At 36.3% G+C, this 27,917-nt stretch overlaps 4 protein-coding genes across 5 annotated transcripts; 1 reads left to right on the forward strand and 3 right to left on the reverse strand.

Annotated features, from left to right (window-relative positions):
- The first annotated feature begins 202 nt into the window (after positions 1–202).
- On the forward strand, positions 203–8,732 carry LOC105171030 (uncharacterized). 2 transcript variants are annotated; one of them, XM_011092025.3, is made up of 14 exons: positions 206–619; positions 2,247–2,416; positions 2,779–2,882; positions 3,750–3,816; positions 4,034–4,126; positions 4,201–4,365; positions 4,461–4,601; positions 4,673–4,750; positions 5,970–6,082; positions 6,177–6,237; positions 6,340–6,507; positions 6,911–7,012; positions 7,512–7,601; positions 8,251–8,732. In XM_011092025.3, exons 1-14 carry the CDS (start codon positions 325–327, stop codon positions 8,311–8,313), a joined length of 1,710 nt encoding a protein of 569 aa, XP_011090327.1. In that variant the 5' UTR covers positions 206–324; the 3' UTR covers positions 8,314–8,732. The 2 variants fall into 2 exon arrangements, with proteins under 2 accessions (XP_088740791.1, XP_011090327.1); XM_088884665.1 differs by lacking the exons at positions 7,512–7,601; positions 8,251–8,732 and adding an exon at positions 7,355–7,504 and having other exon boundaries at positions 203–619.
- A 991-nt stretch (positions 8,733–9,723) lies between these two features.
- Positions 9,724–16,382, reverse strand: LOC105171032 (mRNA-decapping enzyme-like protein). The gene is made up of 8 exons (XM_011092027.3): positions 16,061–16,382; positions 15,874–15,914; positions 15,677–15,726; positions 14,948–15,092; positions 13,667–13,723; positions 12,844–12,970; positions 11,669–12,136; positions 9,724–10,075 (listed from the first exon to the last, which is right to left on the reverse strand). Exons 1-8 carry the CDS (start codon positions 16,217–16,219, stop codon positions 10,019–10,021), a joined length of 1,104 nt encoding a protein of 367 aa, XP_011090329.1. The 5' UTR covers positions 16,220–16,382; the 3' UTR covers positions 9,724–10,018.
- Positions 16,383–18,255: 1,873 nt separating this feature from the next.
- Positions 18,256–19,582, reverse strand: LOC105171159 (casparian strip membrane protein 3). The gene is made up of 3 exons (XM_020696919.2): positions 19,184–19,582; positions 18,841–18,964; positions 18,256–18,654 (listed from the first exon to the last, which is right to left on the reverse strand). Exons 1-3 carry the CDS (start codon positions 19,507–19,509, stop codon positions 18,439–18,441), a joined length of 666 nt encoding a protein of 221 aa, XP_020552578.2. The 5' UTR covers positions 19,510–19,582; the 3' UTR covers positions 18,256–18,438.
- A 412-nt stretch (positions 19,583–19,994) lies between these two features.
- On the reverse strand, positions 19,995–27,847 carry LOC105171033 (mitochondrial fission protein ELM1). The gene is made up of 10 exons (XM_088885397.1): positions 27,449–27,847; positions 26,704–26,942; positions 24,258–24,354; positions 22,987–23,136; positions 22,759–22,885; positions 21,859–21,971; positions 21,689–21,752; positions 21,515–21,608; positions 21,330–21,438; positions 19,995–20,446 (listed from the first exon to the last, which is right to left on the reverse strand). Exons 1-10 carry the CDS (start codon positions 27,638–27,640, stop codon positions 20,345–20,347), a joined length of 1,287 nt encoding a protein of 428 aa, XP_088741523.1. The 5' UTR covers positions 27,641–27,847; the 3' UTR covers positions 19,995–20,344.
- Positions 27,848–27,917: the final 70 nt, after the last annotated feature.

A 27,917-nucleotide genomic window follows, 5' to 3' on the forward strand; every position in this document is an offset into this window, starting at 1 on the left:
TGCGGAGTGTTAAAGTAATTGTTTTTATTAAAAAAATATTTATCGATCAAAATACCCTTAACATACTTATTGATACAAAATGATCATCCTCTAATTTTTTTTTATCAATAGTATTTTAAAATTAATAAATTTATTTTAAAAATATAAATTCTTATACTTGTTTTTACTTTTTACCTAAGTTAAATTAGATAATAGAAATGAGGAAGCAGTCCCGGAGTCGGCGGAATCCGAATTCCAAACACTCCCCGGCCCCAGACATCACATTCTTTATTACTCTTTCAGATCAAACTCAAAGCTCCACACTTCTTCCACACCCGCCCTCCAATGGCGAAGATACAGAAATCGCAGCCGTCACTGCTGGTGGAGCCGGTCTACTCCTCTGTGATTACGCTGCTCATCGTAGTCATGGCCTGCGTCGAGCTCTGCGATGCCGTCACGGTTGTTGATGTGTACCGCCTAGTGCAGTACGATCTTGGCGGCGTGCCTTTTGGGTCCCGTTTTGCCGCTCTCAACCACCACGCCGGCTCCTCTCTGTTTTCCTCCTCCGGTGCCGCAGCTGATCTCTCCCGCACTGTTCTTATCCTCCCCGTCCGCGAATTGAATATCACCTTTATTAGAGGTCCCTTGCTTTCCTTCCTTTCTTCGAACTCCTTTCTTTACTTCTGCATTGTGTTCCGGAACTAGGTTTTCAATAAGCTCACAAGATGTTTATAGAGATAAAGTGGTTCCTTTAGAACTACTCTATCGAGTAGAGTCGGCCGTTTTTGTGATTTTGGATTGTTTAAGATGACATATGAAGTTTTAATTGCTCGTAGAAATGGTTTTTAGGACTCGAGCATTTTCTGAGTTCTTGACTTATTCTGTTATTGATGTGGGTTCCGAAAGTGGTAATACTGCTTCTCTGATTACTTCACAAAGATTGACGACATACAATGAGAAAAGAACAAAGGTCAGCCTGGCAAACTTGTTGAGCCAAGAGGAACTACAGTTGTTAGGATGTCAGTATAGGAAATTTGGATTGCAGTTCCGCAGTGGAAATGCTGAGGTTAGGTGGTGTTGAGACAGGTTTCATCTATTATAATTTTTTGTAGGTTGTTACCAGAATTTAGTGAGGGCTGTTTCTGGTCAATGCTGTACACTAGGTTTGGAAGTTGTTTTTGAGTCTGTTCAGTTGACAGTTTCCGACTTTGGCTATCTTTTTAATGTGAGCTTGAGTTTCAGCATGTAATCATATTCTTGTAGACAATTATTATATAATTCTGAATCTAAACTGGAGTTCTGTTACTCTGAGAACTTGGAGTCAACTGGCTAAATGCCTAAAATGCTACAACTACATTTTGTTCGAGTTGGTCTACTTTGTCTTGGAACTATAATTGATTGATATACCATACTTTACCCAAAATCAGCAGAACGTGATAATGAAACGGCAATCCTGCAGGAGATTATGTTCTTTTTGCCTCTTTTCATGGTTTGCTCTGAAACTTCCACACATTTTTGGAACTTATGTTTTCTTGATGATGTAGATGGCTGTTTACATGCACAAACACATACACGCAGTCTTTTTTTGGAATGCTTGTATAATTAGCATTTTCATGTTGTGTAATTGAAGAAGAAAAATAAAGGAAAATTTGGAAAAAGTTGTAACTTGCAAGTTGCAAAAATGCTGATGTTAGCTCCAGTTGGTGGGGATAAATTTGATTAACTATCGTAATTACGTATGTGAGTCTGATGCCATATCTATATTCTTTTTTGATTGTTGTCTCGGATAATTTGTACTCCAAAATGTCATGTTTCTTTCTTCATGGATCAAGATCGACATACAATTTATCATGATATTTGAGTACTTTCTGCCATACTTTTGTGATTATCATTTCAATTCCACTTCCATGTCTTTCAGTTTACTTCTTTGCTTTAGGTCATAGGAAAGCGATTATTCTCTCAACTTTGGACCACTAAAGTCAAAGTTTTTCTGGCTCTACTTCTGTTATCATCGAGATTACCCTGGATTTGTGAAAAAGTCAAATCAGTTCAATTCATTTGAGTTACTGGTCATGTTTTCCGCTTTTCCAAACCACCTTCAAACTTTTGAATTTCGTATGTGGCGACCAGTTTCAAAGTCTCAAATAGAGTTAGCTTTACTATTAGTTCTGTTCAATTCTTAAATAGTATAATTTGGATTTATTGTATGTGTTCATCCTTTCTATCACAACCTTGGGACCAACTTTTCCTTTGGCATCTTATGACAGAATATATTGGACAAAGGAAGCCGTTAGGTGGTTTATTGCTTCTCCTTCCCCCAGTGTCTAGTCCACAACACACAGACATTGGGGGTGGAGCTGATCATGATTCTGCAAAAGAACTTGTGAAGGAAGTTTTAATTGAAGTGGAACGGTTGCTTATACATACAAACATCCCTGTGAGTGGAAAAGATTGCTTTCTCTTTTGTGAGTGCAGTCAATCCTGCTGCTGTTGTACATTGAATGCCTGCAAATTGTTTGATGGACTTCTTTTGTTCGCTTCATCGAAGTTATTGTATTTGCTCCCAAATTCTCTATCAAAGAGAAGAGAGAGAATATAAAGTTTGGTTCTTGAATTCAAATATATGCTTCCATTGGTACAACCGTACAAGGATGGTTAAGTGTTTTATCCGTAGCTTTTGGCAAATGCCGGGCTTACTGGTATTTGAATTGACACTCAAAAAGTATTTTACTTGTCTTGTTTTGTTCCAGCAAATCATATATCTAGTTTCCTATCTGATAATGTCTTCTCATGTTTCAGTATCCTGTGTACTTTGGTTTTGAGGATGAGCATGTTAATGCTATGTTAGCTGATATCAAGAAGAATGATGCTACTGGTCAGCCAGCAACTGCCACAACTGGCGGGTTAGTTGATTATTCCAAAGCAATAATGTCAGAGGTTATTAATATCTAAAAAAGCACGTTATATTCTGCTCTAAGCATATTTTAACTGATGAGGAAGTGGTTCACACTCCCTCCACTCCCCTTCACAGCATACACAATTTATGGCCTTCTGTTATTGGTGGATAGAAATTCAAAGTTGAGACTAAAATAATCTTTCCAGGTCTTTTGAGTTGATGTCGCTATATTATTGGAGTTTAGCAGTGAATTATTGTTGGATAGTTTGTTGTGTGTATTACGTCAAGTTTACATTGTTACACACGCTCATGCAGCCACACTTTTCTGTCCCTATGTGACTGTAAACTGAATGCTTTTGTGGCAATACTTGCTGTCTATACAAATAATAAATCATAGGGCCATGGTTGCAGCAACCCTCTTATGCCATCTCCAATAGGCTTATGCAATGATCGCCATAATTTAATCTCCTTTTCCAGCAATAGTAAAAGGGTGAAGAAGCATATCTTACTGGTTTGTAACTGCTAATTGACTCCACATTTTGGAAGATTAACTCCGTTCTTTGACTTGCAAAACAAATTTATGATTCTTTACATGCTATTGCTGACAATATTATTTTACCAAATATACTTTTATTTAGTTTGCTAGTAATATGTCAACACGTTTCTGAATATTTTGGCCCATTTTGTGGGTCATTATGTTCTATTTTTCTCAGTTGTTGATGGCTCATAAGATGCATGAAATTATCATGAATACTCATGATTGTTCCAGTATTTCTTGATGCATTAGACTTGTGCTTCTTTAGATCAGATTAATATGAGATGCCAACTTTGCACAAGCTCTATTATAGTTGACGCCTCATCCAACATGTTTCAGATACAAGCTTGTGGTTGCTGCACCAGAGCCCAGGAAAATTGCCTCTCCCACCATTGCAAATATTCAGGTTCTAGTTTTGCCTTTTCACTTTCTATTGGTGTGGGTGAAGTCAGTGTCATTGAGCTTCAGTAAGCTGCAGTATAGGATTTGAAGACCTCAATATCTGTTCAAGTTGGCATTAGTTTCAATGATTTCTGAGCTATCATTGCAAGTTCAATGGATGATATTCTTCTGACTATGCTTAAACATTATTTATGTGTTTTTCAAATCTTTTGATATGTCAGGGGTGGCTACCGGGACAGAAAGCTGATGGAGATTCAAATCAACTTCCAACTATAGCTGTAGTGGCATCATACGACACATTTGGGGCTGCACCAGTTAGTAACTATTTGCTTTGAATTTTTTTGCTCTATTGACAGTAGACAGTCTTATGCTATCTTAATGCTGACAGGCATTATCTGTGGGAAGTGATAGCAATGGAAGTGGTGTTGTGGCACTACTTGAAATAGCTCGATTGTTCTCAATTTTATATTCAAATCCTAAGACAAGAGGAAGCTATAATTTACTCTTTGCACTGACATCTGGAGGGCCTTATAATTACAATGGAACTCATAAGGTGCTAATTTCCCCAAAATGATTATTCCCTTTCTTTTAATAAGCATATGCCAAGGATGTTACATATCATTATAATTTATTTCCTTCTCTTTGTAGTGGCTTCATAGTTTGGATCAGCGTTTGCGTGAGACTATTGATTATGCTATTTGTCTAAATAGCATTGGCTCATCTAGCAATGAGTTATGGATTCATGTGTCCAAGCCTCCGGAGAATACCTACATCAAGCAAATTTTTGAGGTTAGCTGCCTCCCATGCACTGAATTCGTTGATCGCAATGCTTTGTGGCTTATTTATTAAATTCTATTCAGGGTTTCTCCAGCGTGTCGGAAGAATTGGGGCTAAAAGTTGGTTTGAAGCACAAGAAGATTAACATCTCTAATCCTCGGGTAAGTAGCATTTTACTCTTAAACTTGGAAACCTAAATCTGCATTCTCTACGCATAATCTTTTTGTTGAAACTTAGAACTGCTTGGTTCTTAAAAAAATCTACAGGAATTGGCATCATGAAATAGAGCTATTTAAGATGTCTTTCTTGTTGGTCACTGGGTCTTTTGATCAGTGATTGAAAATGTTTAACTTTCATTTCTAGATGATAACCAGTGCAAGCCTGCATGGTACTTGACAGAATTTCCTTTCTCTTTTCATATTAGCCACATGAGGGTTTGTGCCCAATACGTTACAGTATATCTCCTGCGCACCTTCTCTAGGAGTCTCTAGTAATCTTCTTTTATTATGCTTTGCATCAAGAACAGGTAATGCTCCATTGTGTATCATTTGGGGGTCCACTAAATTTTGTTGACACAGCCACTAACGAAAAGATGCTCGTCAAGAGCCTTAAGTTATTTCATTTGAGAAATTTGGATGTTTTGTGGCTCTTCTAATTGCTATATTTATGAACTATTCTTTCATAATAAGACACTTGTTGGCAGTGAAGAACAACGCCAATAATTCTGTTAGATGATGTTTCTAACTGCCTTTTGTATGTCATCTGATGTTTCTTGCAAGGGTCATCAAGAAAAAAGAGCTTCTGGGACTTGGAGACTATTTACTCCTTTACTAGCATTTTCACTTTAGTGTGAATGAGATGAATCTTTATTTCATTTTATGTTGGGTGAAAGAGGTTGCATGATGCTGGAACCCTTCGAGGATATCTGAACCCTGCTAATCGCAATATGATGTGAAAGTTAGTAAAAGTGATTGAATGCGTTTACCTTTTTATTTGTCTGCCAAGAGTATAACTCTGATTGCTTGCAGTCTTAACTGACTAGCCACAGTGTTCTTCTAAGTGCCTTGACGGCAACAATAACATTTTAATCACAAATTCCATCAACTGGATCTGAAGTCTTGAGAATAGAAGCAAAATATCATGGTTGTTTCTGTGATAGTAGAAGCTTAGGTTCCGTTTAGTGGTTTGTAATCTTAGTGATAAGTGCTTTTATTGAGTTCCTGAAACTATTTTGTCCTGCTAAGTATTCTCACATACGAAGCATCTCTTTGCCTGCAGAATGAAGATATCATATGTGGTTCTTAGCTTGGTTTTTGTATTTTCTCCATAATCTTGAGAAACTTTCTTGGTTATATTGCTTACATGGTTAAAGTGTTCTAGGTGGCATGGGAACATGAGCAATTTTCTAGGCTGAGAGTCACAGCTGCAACACTATCGGAGCTTTCTGTTGCACCTAATTTTCTGGAAGCTACTGGAGGCCTATCAGATAACAGGTTGTAATTCAGAATGCGAAGCACTACTTTGTTATCAAAATCCCTTTCCTTTCTTGTGTGAAGTATCACTTGCTCAAACTCTAGTTCTTTACAGAAATTTTGTTAATGAAGCTTCGATACGGCGAGGTGTCAAACTAGTTGCTGAAAGTCTTGCAGTAAGATCCCTTTTTCATATTTCCTAAACAGATTCTGTTTTTGGTATGGATGTAACTAGGAACGATTCTCAATTTACTAATATTTTGTCTCTTGTATTACAGAGACATATTTATGGCCAACAGGAGAAAGATATTGATATATTTGCAGATGATAGTAGTTTATCCTTAAATCCTTCTTATATACGTTCATGGTTAGCATTTTTGTCAACAACTCCTCGAATGGCCCCATTTCTTTCGAAAAATGATCCTCTTATCATGGCTCTTAAACAGGTATGACCTGCTATACTTGTTATCTGTTGGTTTGTAATACTTGCCGAAAAGGTTTTTCCTTTCGGAACCATTCAATTTTTGCATATTTTACTTAAAAAAAGATCATCACCGGTTTCATACCACTGAGAATTTTGCTGCTAAGTAGAGAACCTAATTTCTTGAAGCACACTAAAATTAACTTCAACTGTGAAGTATATCACTAGAGACTAGATGCTCTGGTTTTTTAGAGGTCAAACTCATAGGTGGGTTTTTGGTTCGATTTTCTTGTAATACCCTTATGGTTGAATGGCCTTGCTATTGTGTCCTTCCATTTATAAGATTATCTGTAAATGAACTCCCACTCTGTGAACCATTTTTGCTGCATTTGTCCTTCTCATTGATTGTTGAACTTATTAATCTGAAGGAATTAGCAGACCACACTGTTGAGGTGAATATACAACAGGAAGTACTTGATGGGATGTTTACTTTCTACGATTCAACAAGCGGCAGGCTACATATCTATCAGGTGTATATTCAACTTAACCTCCCCCCACTCCTCACCCCCACCCACAGCAAGAAAAAATTGCACATACTAAAATGCATTTAAACAGCAATAAAGTTGTTGCAATCAACATTGCTACTTTTGGAAGTTCCTACTCCTATTCTCATATTCCAAATTTGTTTTTTTCAAGTCCTTTGCCACTTAAATTGATTCTTTTCTTAGGTTAAGAAATGTCTATTTCTGGTTCTGGGGGATTGCAAAGCTTTAAGTTGCTTAGTTTACAATAGAGCAACTTGGGCTCTGGTGACCAGTTAGCCATAAAAATGTTGAAGACTAGTGATGAATTCTTATTTACTTGCTTCTCAGAGACCAGTAAATTACCGCATTATGCTGTACCTCGTCGGAATGGCGTCATTTCCAATTCTGTATCTCAAGAAGCCATTCTCTCTTCCTTGTGAGCATGGCATCTGCATGAAATATCGAGGTCGCTACCTGGACTGATGGTTATGATCTCTTGCTGCAGGTTGCAAGCGTGACCTTTGACCTGCTCTTGCTGCTGGTGTTGGGATCGTACTTAATCACGCTGTTCAGCTTTTTGGTTATCATTACTAGGGTATGGAAACAAAATTTTCTCCATCCATTTTAAGTACTCTTTCCACTATTTGGGTTGAGGCCTTAAAAATTTTTAGTCTCAAGCTCATTCAAAGATCTGAGCTCGAGCTTGTAAATTTCACCTCCGGTTCTAGCCCGAGTCATTTACAGTCAAATCTATTTTAATATGAACTCCAGCTAACCTACTATAAAAGTAATTCTGATATTTGGTTAATACGAGTTATATTGATTGCCTTTTTAAAATATGAGTAAAATATTATTATTTATTATCTGTTGTTATAATAATCTGACCTATAAAGTTGAAATATTAAAGTAGCTAATATAATAATACAGAATTAAAGATAATATAAAATTTATGATTATCACATTTGTTATTGTCATTAAGAATAAAAATGCTATTACTAATTCAATTATAGTATAATTAAAATATAAAAGATGAAAAAGATAAGCTCCTGACCCAACTCGTAGCTTTGGAAGACTTGAACTAAGCTCTTGCTGACCTTGAGCTCGAATCAAGCCTCAGGCTAGTGAGCTGGCTCAACTCATTTCATAGCCCTATTGGGGGAGATAGTAGAGCTTCATTTGTATATCTCGATACTAGTAAACAACATTAGCATAGATCTAAGCTTGCTGCTTATGTCTTTCAACAGGGTCTTGATGATCTAATCAGTCTATTTCGTCGGCCCACTTCCCGCAAGGTAAAAGCAGCTTGATTGTGGAGCTTGAGTCAGTCTCGGCGGATTTATTTTTGTAGCTTAATACCAAACATAGATCTTGGATGCATCTGTAACGGGCCATAAATGGGTAGGCTGATCTAATGTTGTCGAGCAAAGTCTTTGGCATTCTCATGAGGCACTTCACACCTATCTTTTTCATCCCTCATTCATTGCATTAGGAGAGAGATTAGCTGCTAGCAAAAAGTTTTGCTTAGACTAGTTGTAATCTTATTTTCCGTTATGTGAAGTGGAGCCTGCATGGCTGTTTGACTGAAGGCAAACTTATGACACAGAGCTATGCTGTAGTTGGATACTTGCACTATCCAAGTTTGGTGATGGTTGTTTGAAATAACTCCAGTGAACTGAGTTCAGTCTCTCCATGTTTGAAATGAAGTGATCAGCAAAATCTAGAAACACATGTTGCATATATACGGGAATGGACTAGACTGCTAGATTTCTCACACTTTCCATGAAAAGTGTAGTATTCTAGTGTTTACCTTGAAATCTCCTGTTTGAACCTTTATGATCTTAGTTCGCAATTCTGCCTGAGTTGTCTTAATCATTATACTTGGAGACATGCTTGATATCAATCAATTCATGCTTGTGAGAGACATTTTTCTGTTATCAGAACTAATACGTTGGTCTAGGGTTTTGAAGTTGTGGGAGGCAACTAAGATGCATCACCTACTCTTTCCGTAGCAATCATATGCTGGCACCTCTCGCTGCCTGAACTATTTCCTTCGCTAAGTTTATTTTTACCTTCCTTAACAAACTGGGCCCTGCACAACCTCTCATTAACTACAGTCCGAAGTACAATAGAAAGGCCAGAAGCTACGAACTTGAGCAGACTTGTATTCAACCTTAACAAAAACCGTTTAAACATTCATCCTAGATAACCATACAAATTTAAGTGGGTCAAGGTCTTTAGTCCTTTACCAAACTTAGTATTTTTCGTACCCAGTGTGTATGCTTGCAATCATTAGTGCCAGATGAGATCCTGATGTTAGTCTTTGAGCTGCTGTTTCACTTCAGCAGCAAAGGAGAAAAAAGTGCATACTTTACCAGTATCCAACCATGGGGGATTCATTTTTTTCAGCGCCTCTCATTTCCTTATTTTGCATAATCTGCTTCAGATAGTACGAACAAATCTCCTCAACACCCTCTGAGTTTGGTCTTAACCAAGGCATCCACTCCGATCCACAGCCGACCTAGTCTTCAAATTTAATGTTAAAAAAAGAAAAGGAAAACCTATTGTTCAAACCCAAATATTAGATCCATGTGTCATAGTGTCATTTCAACTACACGTTAATAAATTTGGAAGAGTTGCAAGAAGTTGGGGATAGTTCTAAAGGCAGATGCAGTATGCAAACTGTTGCAACTAAGCAGGAAGAAATGTTTGTGCAAAAATTGTACAAATAACTCCAAGTTAAACTGAAGTTCCTTTTCACAAGCAGCTCAAAGTACACTGACAACCTCGATTACGAACAAGCCATTTAACCATGATGTCCACTAAAGATGGAGACGGGCAAAACAACACCATATCACAGCTTTTATCAACTACAAGATTACATTGAACTCTATACAAAAACTGTCTAGCACATGTTAGTTTTGAGAGAAACCTACACAACTTAAGGCAACTAATAAAGTTTCTCTCTAATGGGTAGAGACAGGAGATCGAACACCACCAGCGTTTCCAGAATCATCATGACTGGTGCGCATTCAGCACTGCTTGGTAAACCATGTCAATGAATTGATTATCCTATCAACACAAATTTACATGCACAAGATTAAGATGACACTCAATTAGAGAAATAAAGATATTACATAGAAAGATTTCGAATAATAACATAATGGAACGTAAGTATATAACAAAATTTAATTTGTCACATATAGGTTATACCCCTTCACGAAATTCAAAATCTATTTGTCACATATAGGTTATACCCCTCACGAAATTCAAAATTTAATCATAGATTTAAACGAACAATGATAATAAAGATAAGACCTTGTCAGGAGTATACATGACAATTCTCAACCATTGGGAGAATTTGTTAAACCCTAAGTAATATATCAGTCAGATGGGTGAATCATTGCTTTTCCAAAAGGAAGTGAAAATTCTTCAAAAAGTGGCCAGTAAGCTAAAAATCCTCATGAAGCAGGCAATCCAGAACTTCCTTCAAAATCAACCATCTCTTGTGTTCTAACAATTTTGAGAGTATGTCCACAAGTCTTGGTAGCTGAGCTTCCAACTGATTTTCACACAATATATCTATTATCTAACTTATTTAAAATTCCAGCAACTAACACTTATATTCCTTTCTCAACCATCTCTTAGTCTACAGCTCTGTTCATGCTCATACCAACAGTCTGTTTTCAGGAAAAAGAATATCCAAATATAGCTACAATGGACGAGTGAGATACATATGAAAGAGGTCTCTCCATCAACTTGAGCAAACAAAAAAAAGACATACTTGGAGATACAACATCTGCAAACATTACTATGAATTACTTATGTAAGAAGGGAAACACCTGAAGCCAATATGTAAATATTTATATAGATCTCCATATCTAGATACAAATAAAACATTTGTAGTCACCCTTATATAGGTTTATCATATGTTAACTATCATATCTGAAGGTAACGAACCCAACTCGATACATGGTTTACACCTGAAATGCTGTAGATGAGATAATTAAAAAGTTTCCAACTAGTTATATGCTTCTGATAACTCTATGATTAGTGGCAGAAAACCAATTAAGGTGCAGGTAGGTATGTATGCAAGGCTCATAGCTAATCTGACTTAATTATGATAATAGAAGCTTTTGAAGAGACTGTACCTTCTTCTGAAATGAAGATAGATTAAAACTTTCAATACCCAATCAAGGTTTCTCTTGAAATGCTAATAACAATGTCCCTAAGGTAAGAGTACATCAGGAAGTTGTGGTTTCTTACTCTTTTCAGGCCTTCAAGCGGTAAAAAATTGCATGCATGACCTCATACTATGATCACTTTCATTGTTCTGTGACTTGAACAGTTTCATTACCTCAGAACTTAATTTGACTTATTTTCAGGCCTTTTCTTGAGACTCTAATATCTTGATAGGAATTTTGAAACAGATAGAAGAGGATACCTCTGAATTCTTGAGCAGATACCATGCCAGAAGAGCATGTCATACAGGCATGCCATAATAATAGATGGCGTGATAAACAAGACTTTTAACCACCCAACAGCAATAATAACAAAAGATATCGCGTGAAAGAAATGAGGTACTCATTAACTGTCCTGAAGATTCGCAAGTCATATCTGAAAACCTGGAAAGTAAACAAAAGGACAGGCAGGCAAAGTGCATACCTGAACAAGCATTTGAAGCGCTTCCCTGACTTTTTCTCTGCTTATAACAGGCCCATAATTTGGTGTAGGAACAGAAGTTGGAGTCAGTGATGGTGGGGGTGTTGGTGGTGGAAACGGCTGAAGCAAAGGTGCACCATATGGTCGTTGTACATTCCCAGGAGGATTCAGCGGAGGGGCAGTGGGAACGGATGAAGTTATAGCAGGTATAATCAGCGGGGAAGAGGAAGGGTGTGGACCAAAAAAGGATGACGGCTTTACCAGATCCGTTGAGCGCTTTGTAGCAGCATTAGCTTCAGGGTTGTCGAGAATAGACATGATAGGGGTAGAAGTAGATAAAGTGGCTGGTGCTTGGGCAGATGGTAAAGTGGGCAGCGCACTCTGTGGATGAGCAGAAACCGCAGTTGCAGATGAATGGTATGGCTGCCCAGCAATCGCTACATTCGGAGCACTTCCAATATTCATGGCAGTCTGCATTTTAATTTTCTATAATCAAGTTCATCATAGAAGCAATTACAAGTGATATAGACATTTCTGCTGTGCTCAGAAGGAAACGTGTTGGAAATCAAAGAGAGATGGAAGTTAAATTTGCAAAACCAAAGATGCTAACAAGAAATTTATTTCCAATGGGCTTCCATTCTTTAAGAATTTCTACTTGATATACAAAAAATACAGAAGCTTTTCCGGTATTCTTGACTCTTTACATGCCACCACCGATCCAAGAAAACCAAAATCTACCCCTTTGAGGTCATCTGAAACTATTCATAAGGGGGAAAAATGGAAAAATGGTGAAAATCAAATCTTTTTAACCATTTCCAATCATCCATCTCTTATGGTGACTAACAAACTTTCTCAATTTGCAAGGGTATCTAGACAATTAAAATATTAATATTTGTCACCCTAGGCACTCAACTCTTAACTGCTCAGTTAATCCAGTAAGCACAAAAACATGTAAATTGCATCTTGCATCTTTTATAGGCAACATTTGTAAGATCTCCAGTATCATCAGACAATCTAATAACTAACGTGGGGAGATGCCTGACAAAAGAATGAATACCAAATGATAACCTTAACGGCCTAAGTTTCTTCCTTGACAACCAGCACTGCAACAATCTCATACGCGCTATTGTTAAGAAGTCGACCAAAGCAGAAAATGTGGAACAGGAAAGAAAGCATACACTGAAGAAGTTCACAAAAGATCGATCATCCGGTACATCCGCTATACTGGAGGTAGTAGAAGATGATGGCTCTAGCGGACCATCCATTACTGCCAGTGTTGGAACTGCTTCCAGTTCTTCAAAGTCACTGAAACAAAATAATAAAAAAGTGTTGTTGGATAGGAGCAACTCATATTATCTCTTAAAAGAAAGAACTTGAAACAACAATGAATCAAACCCATCTCTCGCTACAAAAAGTGTGTACAAAGAGTAAAAGAGGTAAGGATAGAGTTGGCGGAAGATTATCTCCATGTGTCAAGACTAACATTATTACGAGAAAACCATATCCTTTGCAATAGCCATATGTTTCCACAACAGACATGGGGTTGTGGTGTATGACCAATGAGAGCACTGATGAAGTTGCAAGAGGGGTCATTATTGGGAGTAACCAGTACCAACAAGTATAGTTCACCAAGAGGTTAATATTCTAATCCTTTTCTACTCCTAAAATTGCAAAATCAAAAGTTAATTACATGTGAGAACTTCTCAATTTCATAAAAACAAATATCACAACAAAAAACTAGAAGCTCCAGTGAGTTGTATGCATGACCCGTTCAGATCTTTATATTGTTCGAGTTCCAGAAATCATGATGGATTCAACATGTAAACTTCTTTTTGAAACTCTAGAGAACATACATAATCAGCACCAGGTACACATAAATAAAGGCACAGATGATGCATGCAATTTATGTCTGAACATTAATGCCTAGTTGAGTATGATGGCTACCCCACATGAATTTTCCCTAATTGTTGAGCCAGCACCCATGGGAGTCACAACAACTACCTTTTTGTTGGAGATACTTTTGACTTTGTTGGCACCTTGGAATATGCATTAAGTATCCTAGAACAAACAAAACCACAGCATTAGAGCAATGAAAAAGATAGGCGGTTTTAAACTACAACGCACATACCAAAGAATATAGACTCGTGTGAGAAGACGAGAAACACTGTATGAAACTCCATTAAAGACAAACCACATTAAACTGAAGAGATTGTTCATTTATTCTCCCTAGCCTTTTGCTATCTTAGCATTTCAATCTAGGGCACTCTTCCCAGTTCAAGGGACAAAATGGTCGGAATCTCTGGCAAAGTTCTTTTTCCCAACACAAAGTTTCACGGGGCATCGGAAACATGTTCATGCAAACACATCTCATGGCCTTGTTTGGTTTCATTTTCAAAGGCTCATTTTCATTTCTGTACTATTTGTAATTGTGAGATCATGTTTGGTTGGGCCATTCTCAGTGGGATTTGACCATAAATTCCAAAAAAATCCATTCTACTATGCCTTTTCATACAAAAATACTATTACAAAATATCACGTCTTCTCGGAAAAAACTATCGAAAAAACATTCTGATACGAATATGTTTTCTTTGTATCATGTCCTTCTGTACACAAGGAACTATCATAAGACACCACAATCCAAAAATATTTTAATTCTGTCACATCTTTTCGTACAAAATATATCACAAAACATCCTAGTTCAAATACATTGTCATTTTATTACGTCTTTTCGTAAGAAAAGCTATCACAAAACACACTAACCCAAATATAGTTTCATTTCTCAGAAAAACCAATAAAAAAACAAAAAACTCACTTGAAAATACTGAAATGAAAATTCAGAATGAAAACAAAACAAACAATAGACCAGCATTCTGAGCCTAACTCTCATTTTATATACTGCATTATTCCACCCAGGTCATTAACTTTTCTGATCCCCATCACCTGTAATGGTATTGTACTTTCAACATCCAAAATTTTCAAATGCCATCTGAATCACTATCAAATAGTGACTGTCAATGGCCACATGCAATGCTTAACAATCATTTAAATTACATTAAAAATAATAAACAGTCACTGGACAGATTAATCAGCCACAATGACTTCCATTAGACATTCCTTGTCATCGATATAGCTTATGACAAATCTAGGCTGACAAGATCATTCATGCGTCGCCTTACCCTCATTCATTTGTGTTTTGCTTCTTAAACAGGCTTGCTTCATATGAAAACACATTAAATCATCAAAAGAAGAAGATTATCAAGCCTTTAACTATAATACACTAACCTACTAAATAGATTTGCAACCTCTTCGCACTCACGTGGATTGTAGAACCATATTCCATTCACCTCTTGAGAAGCATTTCGGTATAATAAATATGGAACCTGCACTTCATACTCAAAATCTCCCAAGAGATTCTCCACTAGATTATCTGCTTACAGAAAGGATCAAAACCTTTTAATATAGATGGAGCGTAGTGCAAATCAACTATATACCTACAAGATTACTCATCTGAACTACATATGGTCTTTGGAATCATAAACTGGGAATTTATAAGGAAAAGAGGGTAGTTCAATAAATTTAGATCACACCCACAAGATTCTTTATTTGAAAGCCGCACTAATCTGGAAACAATAAGTTAAGACTTTTGCATCATTTCATTTTTCTATCAACATAATCCAGTAAGTCACTTTTTCATGGTTTAGAAACAAAATTTTACCACCAAAATTCCCTTAGCAAAGATGATTGGTACAGAAGATTCAGACCATTGCTTGCACTCTCTGAACAAGAACTTAGAGGACAATAGTATTACAGATAAGATAATTGGATAAGGCCAATAAATTCACTTCCACTTTGTCATCCTACTTCAACTGTAAGTGTTCAAGCATAACTTCACCAAAGCATCATTACTCAGTAACACATCGATTCTTTTCCCAAACCAGAAGCGAGCATATCTCAGCAATGCCCTGATCCCCACCCCATTGGCCGAAAGTGCAACAAAATTGAGTGACTAACCAGTATTCCGACGATTCATTACTATAAACTGAAACCGCGGTTGAGTATTCCTGAAACAGCAAGACCCAGATTCTTTAAACCAGAGTGAAAGAAATCGCAGAAATCAGACAAATATCCTCCACCCCCGACTACAAAACAACACTAAAATCCAATCTCAATAGAAAATAGGGAAAAAGCAGAAGTTCGCAAAACCCCACCTTTTCACGACAAAAAGAGAGCCCTCCACATCCTTCCGACTCTGCAACCAAAATTTAACGAATCTCAATCCGGGAGAAATGAATCAAATCCCATCAATCCATTTCTGCTAGAGTAAAGACACACACAAATACTCTCATATACTTACATACATATACATACACGTCTTATGTATATTTGAGAACATACCCATTGGCTAGTATCGATGTTAAATTCGTAGAAGGTGACGTGTGCGGCGGTGATGAGAATTTCCTCAACAAAGGGATCGATTCTCTGTAGCACCGTCAAATTGAGTAACTTGGTGCTCTTCTCATCCAGATTGGGCATCAATTTCCCGTTGTGCGACATCGTTTTAAGGCACTTTCTCCCTCTCACTTCCTCACCAAGTAGTGTGTGTATGGGGAGAGAGAAACACCTACGAATTTTGAGTAGAAGAAAAAACAGTCGCTCCTGCCTCTGATTTCAATAGTCCAAGTTCATCTATGTGTGTGTGTGTGTGTGAACATACATATATATATATATGTACACATATATACCAGCGGATGGGGTTGAGGGTAGGCGGGTGGGTAGCAGTACTTCTCTTTTTCTTTTAATAAGTTTTAAAGTAATAATTTTGGTATACTCGGATCAAATTTGAATTCGTCTAATAAATAAATTTATACGTTAGTCAAAATTTATTAAATTTATTATATTAACAAAAAATTAAATAAAAAATTATATTGATCATTAATTGACTTATTATTGATTTGTTGCCTGTCAAATATTTTTTTTCAAACTAAATTATCCTTATAACGACAAAAATATACCTGCTCACAGGCATTAACGTATAAAAATATATAAGTAATTTGATAAAATTATTTATTTGACCTGTTATAAATAAGCAATAAATCAATTGGAGGTAAATGTGACTTTTTATCTGATTCTTTTTTTGTTAATATCAATAAATTTGGTGGACTTTGACTAACGAAAAACTTATTTATTAGATAGAAGCAAATCTCGAGTGTTTTAAAAATAATTTTTCAAACTATATATAATTTACATGTAATTACACCAAATATTATGGGAGATAAGTGTATCCCTATTAAATACCTTTCATCATTTCAAAATGAAGTAAATTATACCTTTATAATCACTCTTCCTATAATTGTGCATTATTTTTAAAAATAAAATATTATTTTCTAGATAAATATATAATACTATATATAATGTATAATATTTTTTATTATGTATTTTATAAATATATTACATATATATTTTTATTTAAAATTTACACAAATATATTATATAAATATTCATCTTAAATCTATGAATTAACTAAAGTCCAGGCTGCTGATATGCTAGTCAAAGTAATTCAACTTTAAATTCAAATCAGATTTAATAATTTGTAAATAAAATTATAAATATTATTTTATAACTAAATTAAACAAAAAATAAAAACACATAAAACATACGGAATCGCATGAGATGTATTTTTGCTTCATTGTTTTAAAAAAGAGGAACACATTGCTGTTTTTTTTTTTAAGGATAAATAGTTAATTTACAATATCACATAAAAGTAAATTACATATATATATATATATATACTAAGGCAAATGGATGATGTTATATCCAAGAAACAAGCATATCTCATTATTCAACTGGCTAAGATACAAAAACAAAAAAGTATAATCACAGTCTTCTCCCTTGAAATTTGGTATAATTATATATAGATTTTTTATAATTTAAAAAATTACATCTAATACTTCTAAGATTTACATTCGTCTAACAACTAAGTCTCCGTCAGTCAAAATTTATCGAATTTATTAATATTAACAAAAAGACGATAAAAATCCATGTTAATTACCTTTTTACGGTCAAATTACATTATACATCTTCACATGATAATATATGTTAAGGGGTTATATTCACTGTTATAATAGTAATTTAGTAACAAAAGATTTGAGTCGACCCACAGTGTATTATTTGATACCTCAATTTTTGTGAGATGGAAATAAATCTAAGGGGTACTATATATAATTTTTTAAAGTATAAAAAACTTACGTGTAATTACACTAAATTTTAGGAGATAAGAGTATAATTATCCCAAAATAAAATTATAAAATTTTATTGAAACATATCATGTTATTTTTTTAATAATATTTTGACATCATACTTTAAATTAGATTACTTGTATTCAAAATAATAGTTTATCAAATTGTTTGAGATAAAAACATCCAATAATATTATCAATCCTACTATTTTACAAGTGCAAGAAAACATTGATTTTAATCCTATTGTTTATACAATTATCTTTTTTTTTTCATTTAATTAAATAAAATATAATAAAAATCTAAAATATGCATGTCATTGAGTATGCTTCGACCGTCCGTACTAAATAGACAACATACACAAAGATCCATATACTGAAAATTTAATTCAAACCATGAAAACAATCCAAATTACATCATAAACCTTCCACCAAAAGTTGAAAATGTAGCACTAAAACGTCAAACTGCAACCACACTCTTTATAGTAAATTCATAACCACATTTTCTTTATATATAAATGCAAATTTATGAAGTGCATGACTAATTCCGGCGAAGGGCCACGGCGGAGAGCACAATCAAGAATATGAAGATGGCCGCCGCAATGAAGGAAGCCACGACTGCGCCGCTGACCCGCTGGCAGAAGTCGGTGAACTGCTGGCAAATGGCCAGCCAGTTGGTGTTAGAATTCCCGTTGTGTGCTAAGTATACAATGGCGGCTGCTGCCGCTGCTGCCGCCGTTGTGAAAGCCATCATTACCTGCGTCAGCCGAAAGGATAGATGGGTAATTGGATGATAAGTTTTTTTTTTTTATTGGAGATAGTAATTACATGATTATGTCAATATTTCAATTCAATCAATTAAATAATAATAAAAGATGACTTATGTACATGTATCAAATGTGATTTGATATGGCAGTTAGTAGTATGTTGGTCGAGGGCTTACTGCGTCGAGGATGAGGAGGAGAAGCTTGAGTCCGACGGCATGTGGGCGGACAATGGCGACGATGGAGAAAGGTAGTGATAGGACTAAGTAGCCACTGGCAATAGCATTGGCCACCACAAAGAATCTGCAAGTTTTTTCAGCCATGAAAAATGGTATAGATCAATGTTTAATTTGTTTTTGAGATGGGAACTAATTCATAGCATGGAATTTTGAACTTGAGATTAATAATATGATGTATATATGTCTATTTCTATCATGTAAGTTGCACTATCCATGCATCATTCAATGTGTGTGTGCGCAGGGAATCGACAACAAGAATAAAAGTATGTAGAGAGAGTGGTACGTGAAAGTAGGGAGGTCATCGTAGCTGGCTTGAAACTGGAAGAATTGAGTGAAGAAAGGAAGAGTTTGATCAGTGGTTCCCATGGTGGCTGTGGCAGCCAAAGCAGCAACAAGAGCGCAGATTCTAAGAATAAAGTCGAAGATGGATACGCCTCTCTTCCACCTCCCCTGAGGCTGAGGGAGTGGAGTTGCCTTAGTGGTGGCGGTATAAGCCACGCGGCCGCTTTTGGCTTTCGTTGAACTGGGCTCTTCGCTTTTGGCTTTCGTTGAACTGGGCTCTTCAGGGACGTTGATGGCTGTTTCACCACTGCTCTTTGTTGAATCCATATGGATTTTGAGTTCTTTTTTCTTTCTTTCCTTAATTTGGAGGGAGAAAGTATTTGAATGTTGTGATGAAGAACAAGAATGGTGGATTGGAATTTATAGAGGAGCTGAGGGGCAGTTGATGGATTAGTTTTGATGATGGATTTTGTTAGATGAGTGGAGGAGTAGTTGCTAACTTGCTCCATCTTGATTACATGGGATTTCATACTTTATTACAACGTGATGTATCCAAATTTCCATCAAATAGAGGTCCTCTAGCTGATCTTATGCAAGAACGTAGTTGTTAATTGGAGAAATTGCTCTGTAAATTTCTTTAGTTGTTCTAATCCGAATGTTGCCCGTCTGTTATTGATGAGAAAAGAGGAGATATGTACAAGTTTAGGCAATTAAAGCCACTGTATTCAATCAAGGGTGTATTGAGCATTCTCAGAAATATAGGCAAGATTTTGTCGACTGATAAGTAGCAACTTTCTTCAAATGCACCAATATTTGACAAAATCAAGGGCAATGCTTGGTGACCATTGAATTAATTTGATTTTACATTATTCATTTTCAAAGCCAACTCATAATTCTCTCAAGGTATCACTCATCTTGATAATTTACAGACCGGGATAACAAAGGCGACATTTATTTTACAAGTATCAGAACCCCAAAGGAGTAAAGAATTGCAGCAGCTGCTCGGGCTTGACAAGCATGTTTGTGTATTTGTATCTGTGATTCTTTTGCTATTTGATAGAAAATAGGAAAGGGCGTGCTGTAACTTGGAAAAAACATATGTTGACTAGACACAAAGTTGATGAGAAGACTTATGTCGTCACAACAGTACAAATTGATGGTCCTATGGTCTTAATCTCCATCCACGCTCGGCAAGGGCTTTATGCACCCGGCTTGCTGCCTCTGCAGTATCATTTAGGGGAGGATAACTCCAACTTTCTGACATCTGGATTCAAGAAAAATGGAAGGGAAAATCAGCAGATAACCAGAATATAAGTTAGATTGCCTGAAGCAACAGGTGCAGGAAGACAAAGACTAAAACATAAACAATGTGCAACTTCATTTTACTTGCCATTCCATTTCACACTGACAAGATGAACTACATAAAACTACTAATAATTTGACAAGTGACATCCAAGAAATGATGGTCAATTTGAGACTTTTACACAGGTGCAGCAATAAGAGTATTACAGATCCTAATCAGAAATATAAACAGGTGCAGTAATCATAGTATTTTATACCCTAATCAGAAAATCACTGGCCTTTTCAATGTTTTACCATATTCCTACAATTGTTCATTCGTTGAACAATAAAGAAACATGGAAAATCTAAACCAACACTAACAATATTGAGTGGTTCAGATCTCCTCAAGAACCACAGCTATTTTAACTTGTGCATTTGATAAAGTTAATAGTTAAGTTTCTTACTATGCGTGGTAGAAGACACACAGGTTATGCAAACGAAAATAAGATTAATGAATTCCAGTGAAAATCAAGCACTAATGAGAGAAAGCTTCAATATCATTCTGCCTGCATATAAGCAGAAAATTATACTCTTTCTCAATTTTGATATTCCCTCTGGCATAAGCACCTCTCTGTGATGCCAACTTGACTCTCACATTTAATTAGCTTCCAGGACAAAATACTATTTTCACTTGCTTCCACTATATTTTCTGGTTTCTTGTTTGGCATGTCTTGTTGTTATTGCGTGTGTGTGTTTTCCCCTGTTGGTTGTTGTTGGGTCCTGGGGTTTGTCATGTACATAAAAATAACATCCCATAGAAGCAGCAACTGTATCAACTGACTGACTATTTGATCTATTTCACTTACATCCTCAAGCCCAGTAAATGGTCGAACCAGGCCTCTTTCCCTTAGCTTCTTGTGGAACTCCATAAACTTCCACGTACACCTTTCGGCTCCAACAACATAAACAGGTTTCCTGCAATCGCCAAAGAGTCAGTAAGACATTCTGCATGTGTGCCTCTGAAATCATTAACAACTGACATCAAGCATACCCTGTGCTGCAAGCCTCACTCAACATACTAACTGAATCGGCAGTGACTACAAAAGCATCTGCCCAAGCTAGATGTCCCATATGTGGATTCGGTTCTGATAACGACAATGTAAGAATTAGTATGTCTCAAGATTTAGTGAAGAATCTTCCATCATATTCAGTGCATATGAAGTACCTTCACCATCCCATATGTATATTTTGGGATGAGTTCCAAGTTCTTTTAGTATTATATTAGACACCTGTCAACCAAAATCCCAGGGGAAAATAAACAGAATAGCAAGGTTAAACAAACTATATCAGCTGAACTCAAATAAGCTAAAAGTTTGAACCAGGGGTTTTTCTTACCTTTTCAGGTGTCCTCCTTGAGAAAGATATCCTCACACTTCCACAGCTTGTGAGAACATTGTGCAGAGAAGTGCTTAGCTGTTTTGCGAGGTCTGTGCCATATCTGCAGTACCCTATCAGTGTATAGGACAGTAAGAATATGAAAAGCCATATACCAACATTTCCCTTCTGGCAGAAAATAAAACCTAGACAATGAACTTTTTCCTCAAAAAAATAGATAGAAGCAAGAGAGCAAGTCCTCAAGAGAAGCAAATGCTTGTTTAGTTTGAGCACCCTCACTTCATGTCATCATGACTTAATAAGTATGTAAAGAAAGTATGGCATGGGTCATCCAAATTTGCAACGAACTGAAATAATGGCGAATCCATCCACATACACAGGGAACCCATTATATTTCCCACATACAATTGTGTGAAAAGGGGATGGAAAAGGTTGCATATTGCGCATCGGTCCTAGTGTGCATCGAAACTCTGAATCTATTTTGAATACATGATCTCAAACTTCATTCTCAAAAGCACAAGGGAAAAAGCATAACACCAAAATTTTGTGACACTTTGCATGAATCAATAGAGTGGCTAAAGAGCATTGGTGTTTGGCCTTTTATTGTTAGTGAACAGAGTGCACAATCTATATTCGTTCACTCCAACTTTTTCCTCTAGGCCAGAAATCACTTGTGACACCATAGCGTGCCCCATTTACATATCCTATGTATTAAATATGCCATTAGTTAAACAAAGACTAACAACGTTAAATAATAGACATAGTAAATTTTCAAGTGAACTTGCAATAGAATTCCACAAAAGATATCAAATGGAAATAGTTTACAAATTGATAATCCAGAATTTTATTTGAACCAAATTCAAATACAATCATTTATCAAAGATTAAAAGGAGAAATTACTTGTAGGCCCTCCAATGTTGACTACAAGCAGAGGCTTTGGTAATGGTGCAAACTCATCATGCCAGGCATTAGCAGCACTACGAAGTGAAGCAGAATCTACTTGATGAAGTGCTCCTACTGTAAGGACCTGCGCAGTGGCAACAAGCATCCAAGGCAATGCGCAGAAAGGAGTTAGCAACAAGAATCCTAAGCTTGAAAAGTAGAATAATGTATGGTTAAGGTACATACAACGCGCTCATTAGGAGGTTCATGTGGTGTAATCCATTTACGCAGAATGCGAGGAACCTGCTCCTGTGCATGAGGGGTCAATGGGTAATAATCATGCTGTGGGGCTATTACCATATCAAACCTGTCCAAATGAGACCTTGGATGCTGAATCTGAAAGAGAAGGCATGATAGTGTCAGGAATCCTTTTTGCATAAAATAAAAGATAATTTGAATAATGCATAGCTGCAAATAGTTCTCTCCTGATTAGGAAACCTCTAAAGAGCACACTAGATGTACAGTCTGCAATAGCTGTGCGATACTGGTTTTTCTTAAAATAAATTCTATTATAAGAAAGAGGGAAAACTAAAAACCAGCAGCTGCAGAAATCAAGGCAAAAGTATGTAGCATCACAAAAGTTAACTATCAATACTCAGCATCTACTTTAAGACAGTCTTTTCCTAAGCCCATAAATGTAACATTTTCATGATCAAAACATACATCAGTTATACAACTAAATACAGCGAGTAAGTGGGTGTAAGCTAATACTGGCTAGCATCTCCATTAAACATATAGTTTAAGTCATAAATGTAATAATTGAGGTAATACAAATTTCAAGTGTAACATATTCACAATTTATAATTGATAACTATCTATGTCACTTGATGAAAATCATGCATATTGAACTCAGGAATATTCGACAAAGACCTAGAATGCTATAACGGCCATCATAACCTGTACAGGCGAAAAATATGCTATCCTAAATGCATTAAAGAATTCAATTATTTTATAAGCCAATGAACAGATAATAGAGCTCAACAAACTAAGTTGCACGAGGACATCAATAAAAAGGGACAAATTAATTCATGACCCAATTAAAGTTGAAGTCACACAAAACAAAAACTGAGAAATTATGATCAAGTGGCACGCTGTAGAACTACAGAATAGCAAGAAATGATATTCCAGATGATAGTTATCGTTATTAACTTCTACTTGACTCCTATATCAAGCATCTAAGTTTAAGCCAATATATTAGAGAGACAACTCAAAGGAGAGGTTTATAAAGTATTTGATGACTGCATTATTACTACCTAAGGCTTTAATGCTATAAATAGAAAATCACAAGCTGCACTTGACGACATTGTAGTAAATGTAAACTTCCAAATGCAACAATCTTGTTAATCCTACATCAGCATTGAGATGAGAATTTCCTTTAGTCTTTCAAAAATAAGTAGCATTAGACTAGATCAAATATTCTTTACTTTAGCTTGTGAGTAAAATGGTAATACACAAACCTGGACAACGAACACATTTTCAGACGCCAGTCTCTTTATAGAGCTCGCAATTGAAATGGTATCTCTGCCAGATGCAACCACAAGTAGTGGACCATCCCTGTAAAGAGGGGAAAATGTTATTCTCATGTATCAAAATGATCAAGACATACACATACAAGACAAACATTCCATTCCCAAGAACACACTGACACATAAGATAAGAAACAGTTGGCCTCCCCCCTCCCCCCACCCACACACCCAAAAATTATATATATATATGTATGTATATATGTTCAAACAATCTCACTCTTTATGATAATGGAGTATGTTCCAAATGTAATGGTTCGATGGATTTATATATATGTATGTATATATGTTCAAACAATCTCAGTCTTTATGATAACGGAGTATGTTCCAAATGTAATGGTTCGATGGAATCTTCTAAACAAAATAATGCGTTCACTTTCCCTTCAACATCGACATTTTTGTACATGATAAATATCAATTCCCGTAATCACTACTATTGCAGTCAAGGGGAGAATGTGACCATTCACTTGATCGAAGCAGAAAACATAAGAAGTTTAACAGCATAGAAAAATAAATTGTCATTGCCATCTAAAGTTAACACTCAAAGTTCACTTCATTTTCATGGTGGCTTTCCACTTTATTTCATTCAAAAGATTCCCCATAGTAGTCAGTGGCGCACCATGGTGGCTTTCCACTTTATTTCATTCAAAAGATTCCCCATAGTAGTCAGTGGCGCACGGCGCACAATGGCATCAAGGGCTCCTGGAGCCATGTGCGCATGGCGCACGGCACGGCGCGCACCTTTTCGAAGGATGGCGCAAATATAAGACATAATCTATATATTTATATAATTAGTATTATTTTGACTAGATTAATGTATAAGGAGTTAAATAAGACGTATAAAACAACAAATTCAACATAACAAAACTTCATAAACTAAACAATACATACAACCTTATAGTTGAATTACTGAAAGTCTGAAACTGAAATTTCATAGCATACTTAGATCATTAAAACATATGAAAAACAGGTAATTTTAATTCATATTTATGTTTAATTAAAGAAGTAAATAACACAATCATAGACTACTAGTCTACAAACAATTACATAATTAAAGAAAAACAGTATCAGTCTAATATTAAGAAGAGAACCGAAGAAAGAAGAGACAGGAATGAACAGGTTACTCATGCATGCAGAATATTTATTTCTGCTGCAATTCCCTTATTTATTTATTTTTTTTCATTATTGATGGGCCGAGGCCGCCCAGCAAGCAGCCAGGCTGCCCAGACCTGTCTTCATAAAGGCGCGCCTGGCAATCTCGAATAGAAAAGGTAGGGGGCTAAAAACATTCATAGTTGGAGGGGTCGTGACAATTCTAGTTACAGTAATGTCGATCATTTATTTGGCGTCAAAGACATTCGGAATTTCAGCTCTGATGATACTTTTTTAGTTAGGGATAGTAATGGAGACTATTATTCTATCTATTTTGATTTTGAAAATCATATTTTTGAGATTGACAACGATCATTCTTTTCTGAGTGAACTAGAAAGTTCTTTTTCTAGTTATCGCAATTCTAGTTCTATGAATAATGGATCTTCTAGTGAAGATTCCTTATATAATCGTTACAAGGCACGCGCCATTAACTACTATGGATTCCCTCATCCTCCCCTACTACTAAGCCATTGTAGTGATTGTATTTTCACTAAAGACAGTTCCTAGTCCATGGTACTTGAAAAATACTAAATTTAATTCTAAGTTCAAAAGAGCCCACGTATGTATGCACAGCTGAATCCTACTTTGTTTTCGAATTTGAAGAGCAACAGGAGTTTCCACCAAATTCTCCGTCATCTTGACTGATCCATAAATATTGCTTCAGGGTATGCCAATCATAAATAATACTTTTTCACAGTGTATTCAAAAGAAGAAACCACTTATGTAAAGCATCCATCCTCATACATGGGGAAGTTTCACAAAAAGCAGCAGTATCTACTTCAATATAATTGAGCAATTTTATAGGTGCTACATGACATTTTAAATATTTGGATCTTCATCCAATAAGCTAAAAAGCAAGTGCAATCAGACTTCAGGTTATTCCTGTTTGTAGCATAAATCCCTAGGGCCTTAAATTCTTATTACTGCAATCTACTTAAATAATATGCTGGTTGCAGAACCATTAGTTTTCCAAATAATTAGTATGAACAGCAGGCATATAAGTATTTAAGTAATTCATGTCACAGTTCTTCAAAACATTAGATCACAAGCCTAGTAAATTAGATTCATCGAATATCAAAGACAGACATTTCACCCTATCCTCACGAGCAAAAGGCAATTCTTGACATAAAACCAACTTGGCAGACAATATCAGTCAAGAGTCTAAGTAGGAGTTGTATTTATTTTGTGCATGGCTGCATGCATAAAAGAGATAGAGGGAGAAACTTACTTCTCGAAAGTTTCTTTAGCCACTCTGACAATATTCTTGACATCAGCTTCCAAAACTGATGACAAGCCTATGCTGGTACCATTTTCCCTAGGCAAAGGAACCAGTTTCTTTCCTCTTCCAGCAATCAAAATTTGTGAATAACCATAAATTTGGCTAATAATATAGTACAACTTCTTATGGATAGAAACTGGGAGCCAGTGTAGCCACTCATTGATTCCTCCTGTTGGCCTTGTGACCCGCTGAACAACATAAGAAGCAGACAGATGGGACAAAATCAAATTACTGAATTCTCATTAAGCTTCCAGAAAATTAGGCATGAAACGCCCTATATCAGATAGTGACCACTTCAATTGACACAGTTTGAGACATGCTTTTGAAACAATAGTTTGTATGTTAGTAGCTCATAGATCACAGATTTCATGCCAGAGAGCGGAGAAGGGGTTGAAGCCATACTATTCTATTCTATTTCTCCCATCAAGAAAGAAGGAACAACTAACCATACAACAATTCGAAAATAGTTTAGTTTTACCCTGGAAACTGTATTATCACGAAAGTCAACCAAAAGAAATACGACAAACAAATCCAATCAGATTCATGCGTACATTAGGGCATAACTAGGGCCTAAAAACGATGAATTATGACTGCAAACCGATTTTTTTCCCAACTTTCACCACTTGATAACTAAACCCACCACAGAAACAATAGGAAAACACGAAAAACTGCAGAAACAAAAGTGTAGACTCACATAGAGAGTCTGTTTTTCAGATAAACCAAGGGCGCGAACCAATCCGATGCTCTGGTTCTCCGAGGCTGGAAAACCGTTGCCGATTACGACCGCTCGCCGGATGACACCGTAAACCCCGCCCTCAAAAATATCGGGCACTCCGCCCATGGATGGCGGGCTGCCTGGGGGTTCCGGAAGCCTAATTGGCTTCATCTACGCATAAGATTTAACAGACTACAACTCCGAGGGAAGTAAATCAAAAACCCTAGTGAGGTTTTAGATTGGGTTTGCAACTCGATTCAGTTGGGAGAAAGAAAAACTAAGTGGTGAAAAAAAAAACGTAACATGGAATGCGATGGTGTGCTGTGCTGTGCTGCCAAAAGCGGTTCCGACTTGAATTTCCTTGTGTCGCACTTCAACTTCAAACCCCTCATCAACTCCTTTTTTGTTTTCCTTTTTTTTTTTTAAATAATTCCATCCCCTCCTAAAA

Source organism: Sesamum indicum, linkage group LG9 (genome assembly GCF_026168435.1).
Source record: "Sesamum indicum cultivar Baizhima isolate 11 linkage group LG9, ASM2616843v1, whole genome shotgun sequence".
NCBI classification, from domain to species: Eukaryota; Viridiplantae; Streptophyta; class Magnoliopsida; order Lamiales; family Pedaliaceae; genus Sesamum; species Sesamum indicum.

Coding starts and splice junctions, on each gene's coding strand:
- LOC105171030 (XM_011092025.3), top strand. CDS start 325: ATGGCGAAGATACAGAAATCGCAGCCGTCACTGCTGGTGGAGCCGGTC. Junction 3,817..4,033: donor CCACCATTGCAAATATTCAG/GTTCTAGTTTTG, acceptor TTGATATGTCAG/GGGTGGCTACCGGGACAGAA. Junction 6,083..6,176: donor GGAGGCCTATCAGATAACAG/GTTGTAATTCAG, acceptor AGTTCTTTACAG/AAATTTTGTTAATGAAGCTT.
- LOC105171032 (XM_011092027.3), bottom strand. CDS start 16,219: ATGTCGCACAACGGGAAATTGATGCCCAATCTGGATGAGAAGAGCACC. Junction 15,093..15,676: donor AATGAATCGTCGGAATACTG/GTTAGTCACTCA, acceptor TTCTGTAAGCAG/ATAATCTAGTGGAGAATCTC. Junction 13,724..14,947: donor GTTGCAAATCTATTTAGTAG/GTTAGTGTATTA, acceptor TGTTTGTTCTAG/GATACTTAATGCATATTCCA.
- LOC105171159 (XM_020696919.2), bottom strand. CDS start 19,509: ATGGATTCAACAAAGAGCAGTGGTGAAACAGCCATCAACGTCCCTGAA. Junction 18,965..19,183: donor GATGACCTCCCTACTTTCAC/GTACCACTCTCT, acceptor AAAAACTTGCAG/ATTCTTTGTGGTGGCCAATG. Junction 18,655..18,840: donor TCCTCCTCATCCTCGACGCA/GTAAGCCCTCGA, acceptor CGGCTGACGCAG/GTAATGATGGCTTTCACAAC.
- LOC105171033 (XM_088885397.1), bottom strand. CDS start 27,640: ATGAAGCCAATTAGGCTTCCGGAACCCCCAGGCAGCCCGCCATCCATG. Junction 21,972..22,758: donor CAACATTGGAGGGCCTACAA/GTAATTTCTCCT, acceptor ATACACTGATAG/GGTACTGCAGATATGGCACA. Junction 20,447..21,329: donor CATTTACTGGGCTTGAGGAT/GTAAGTGAAATA, acceptor TCTTGAATCCAG/ATGTCAGAAAGTTGGAGTTA.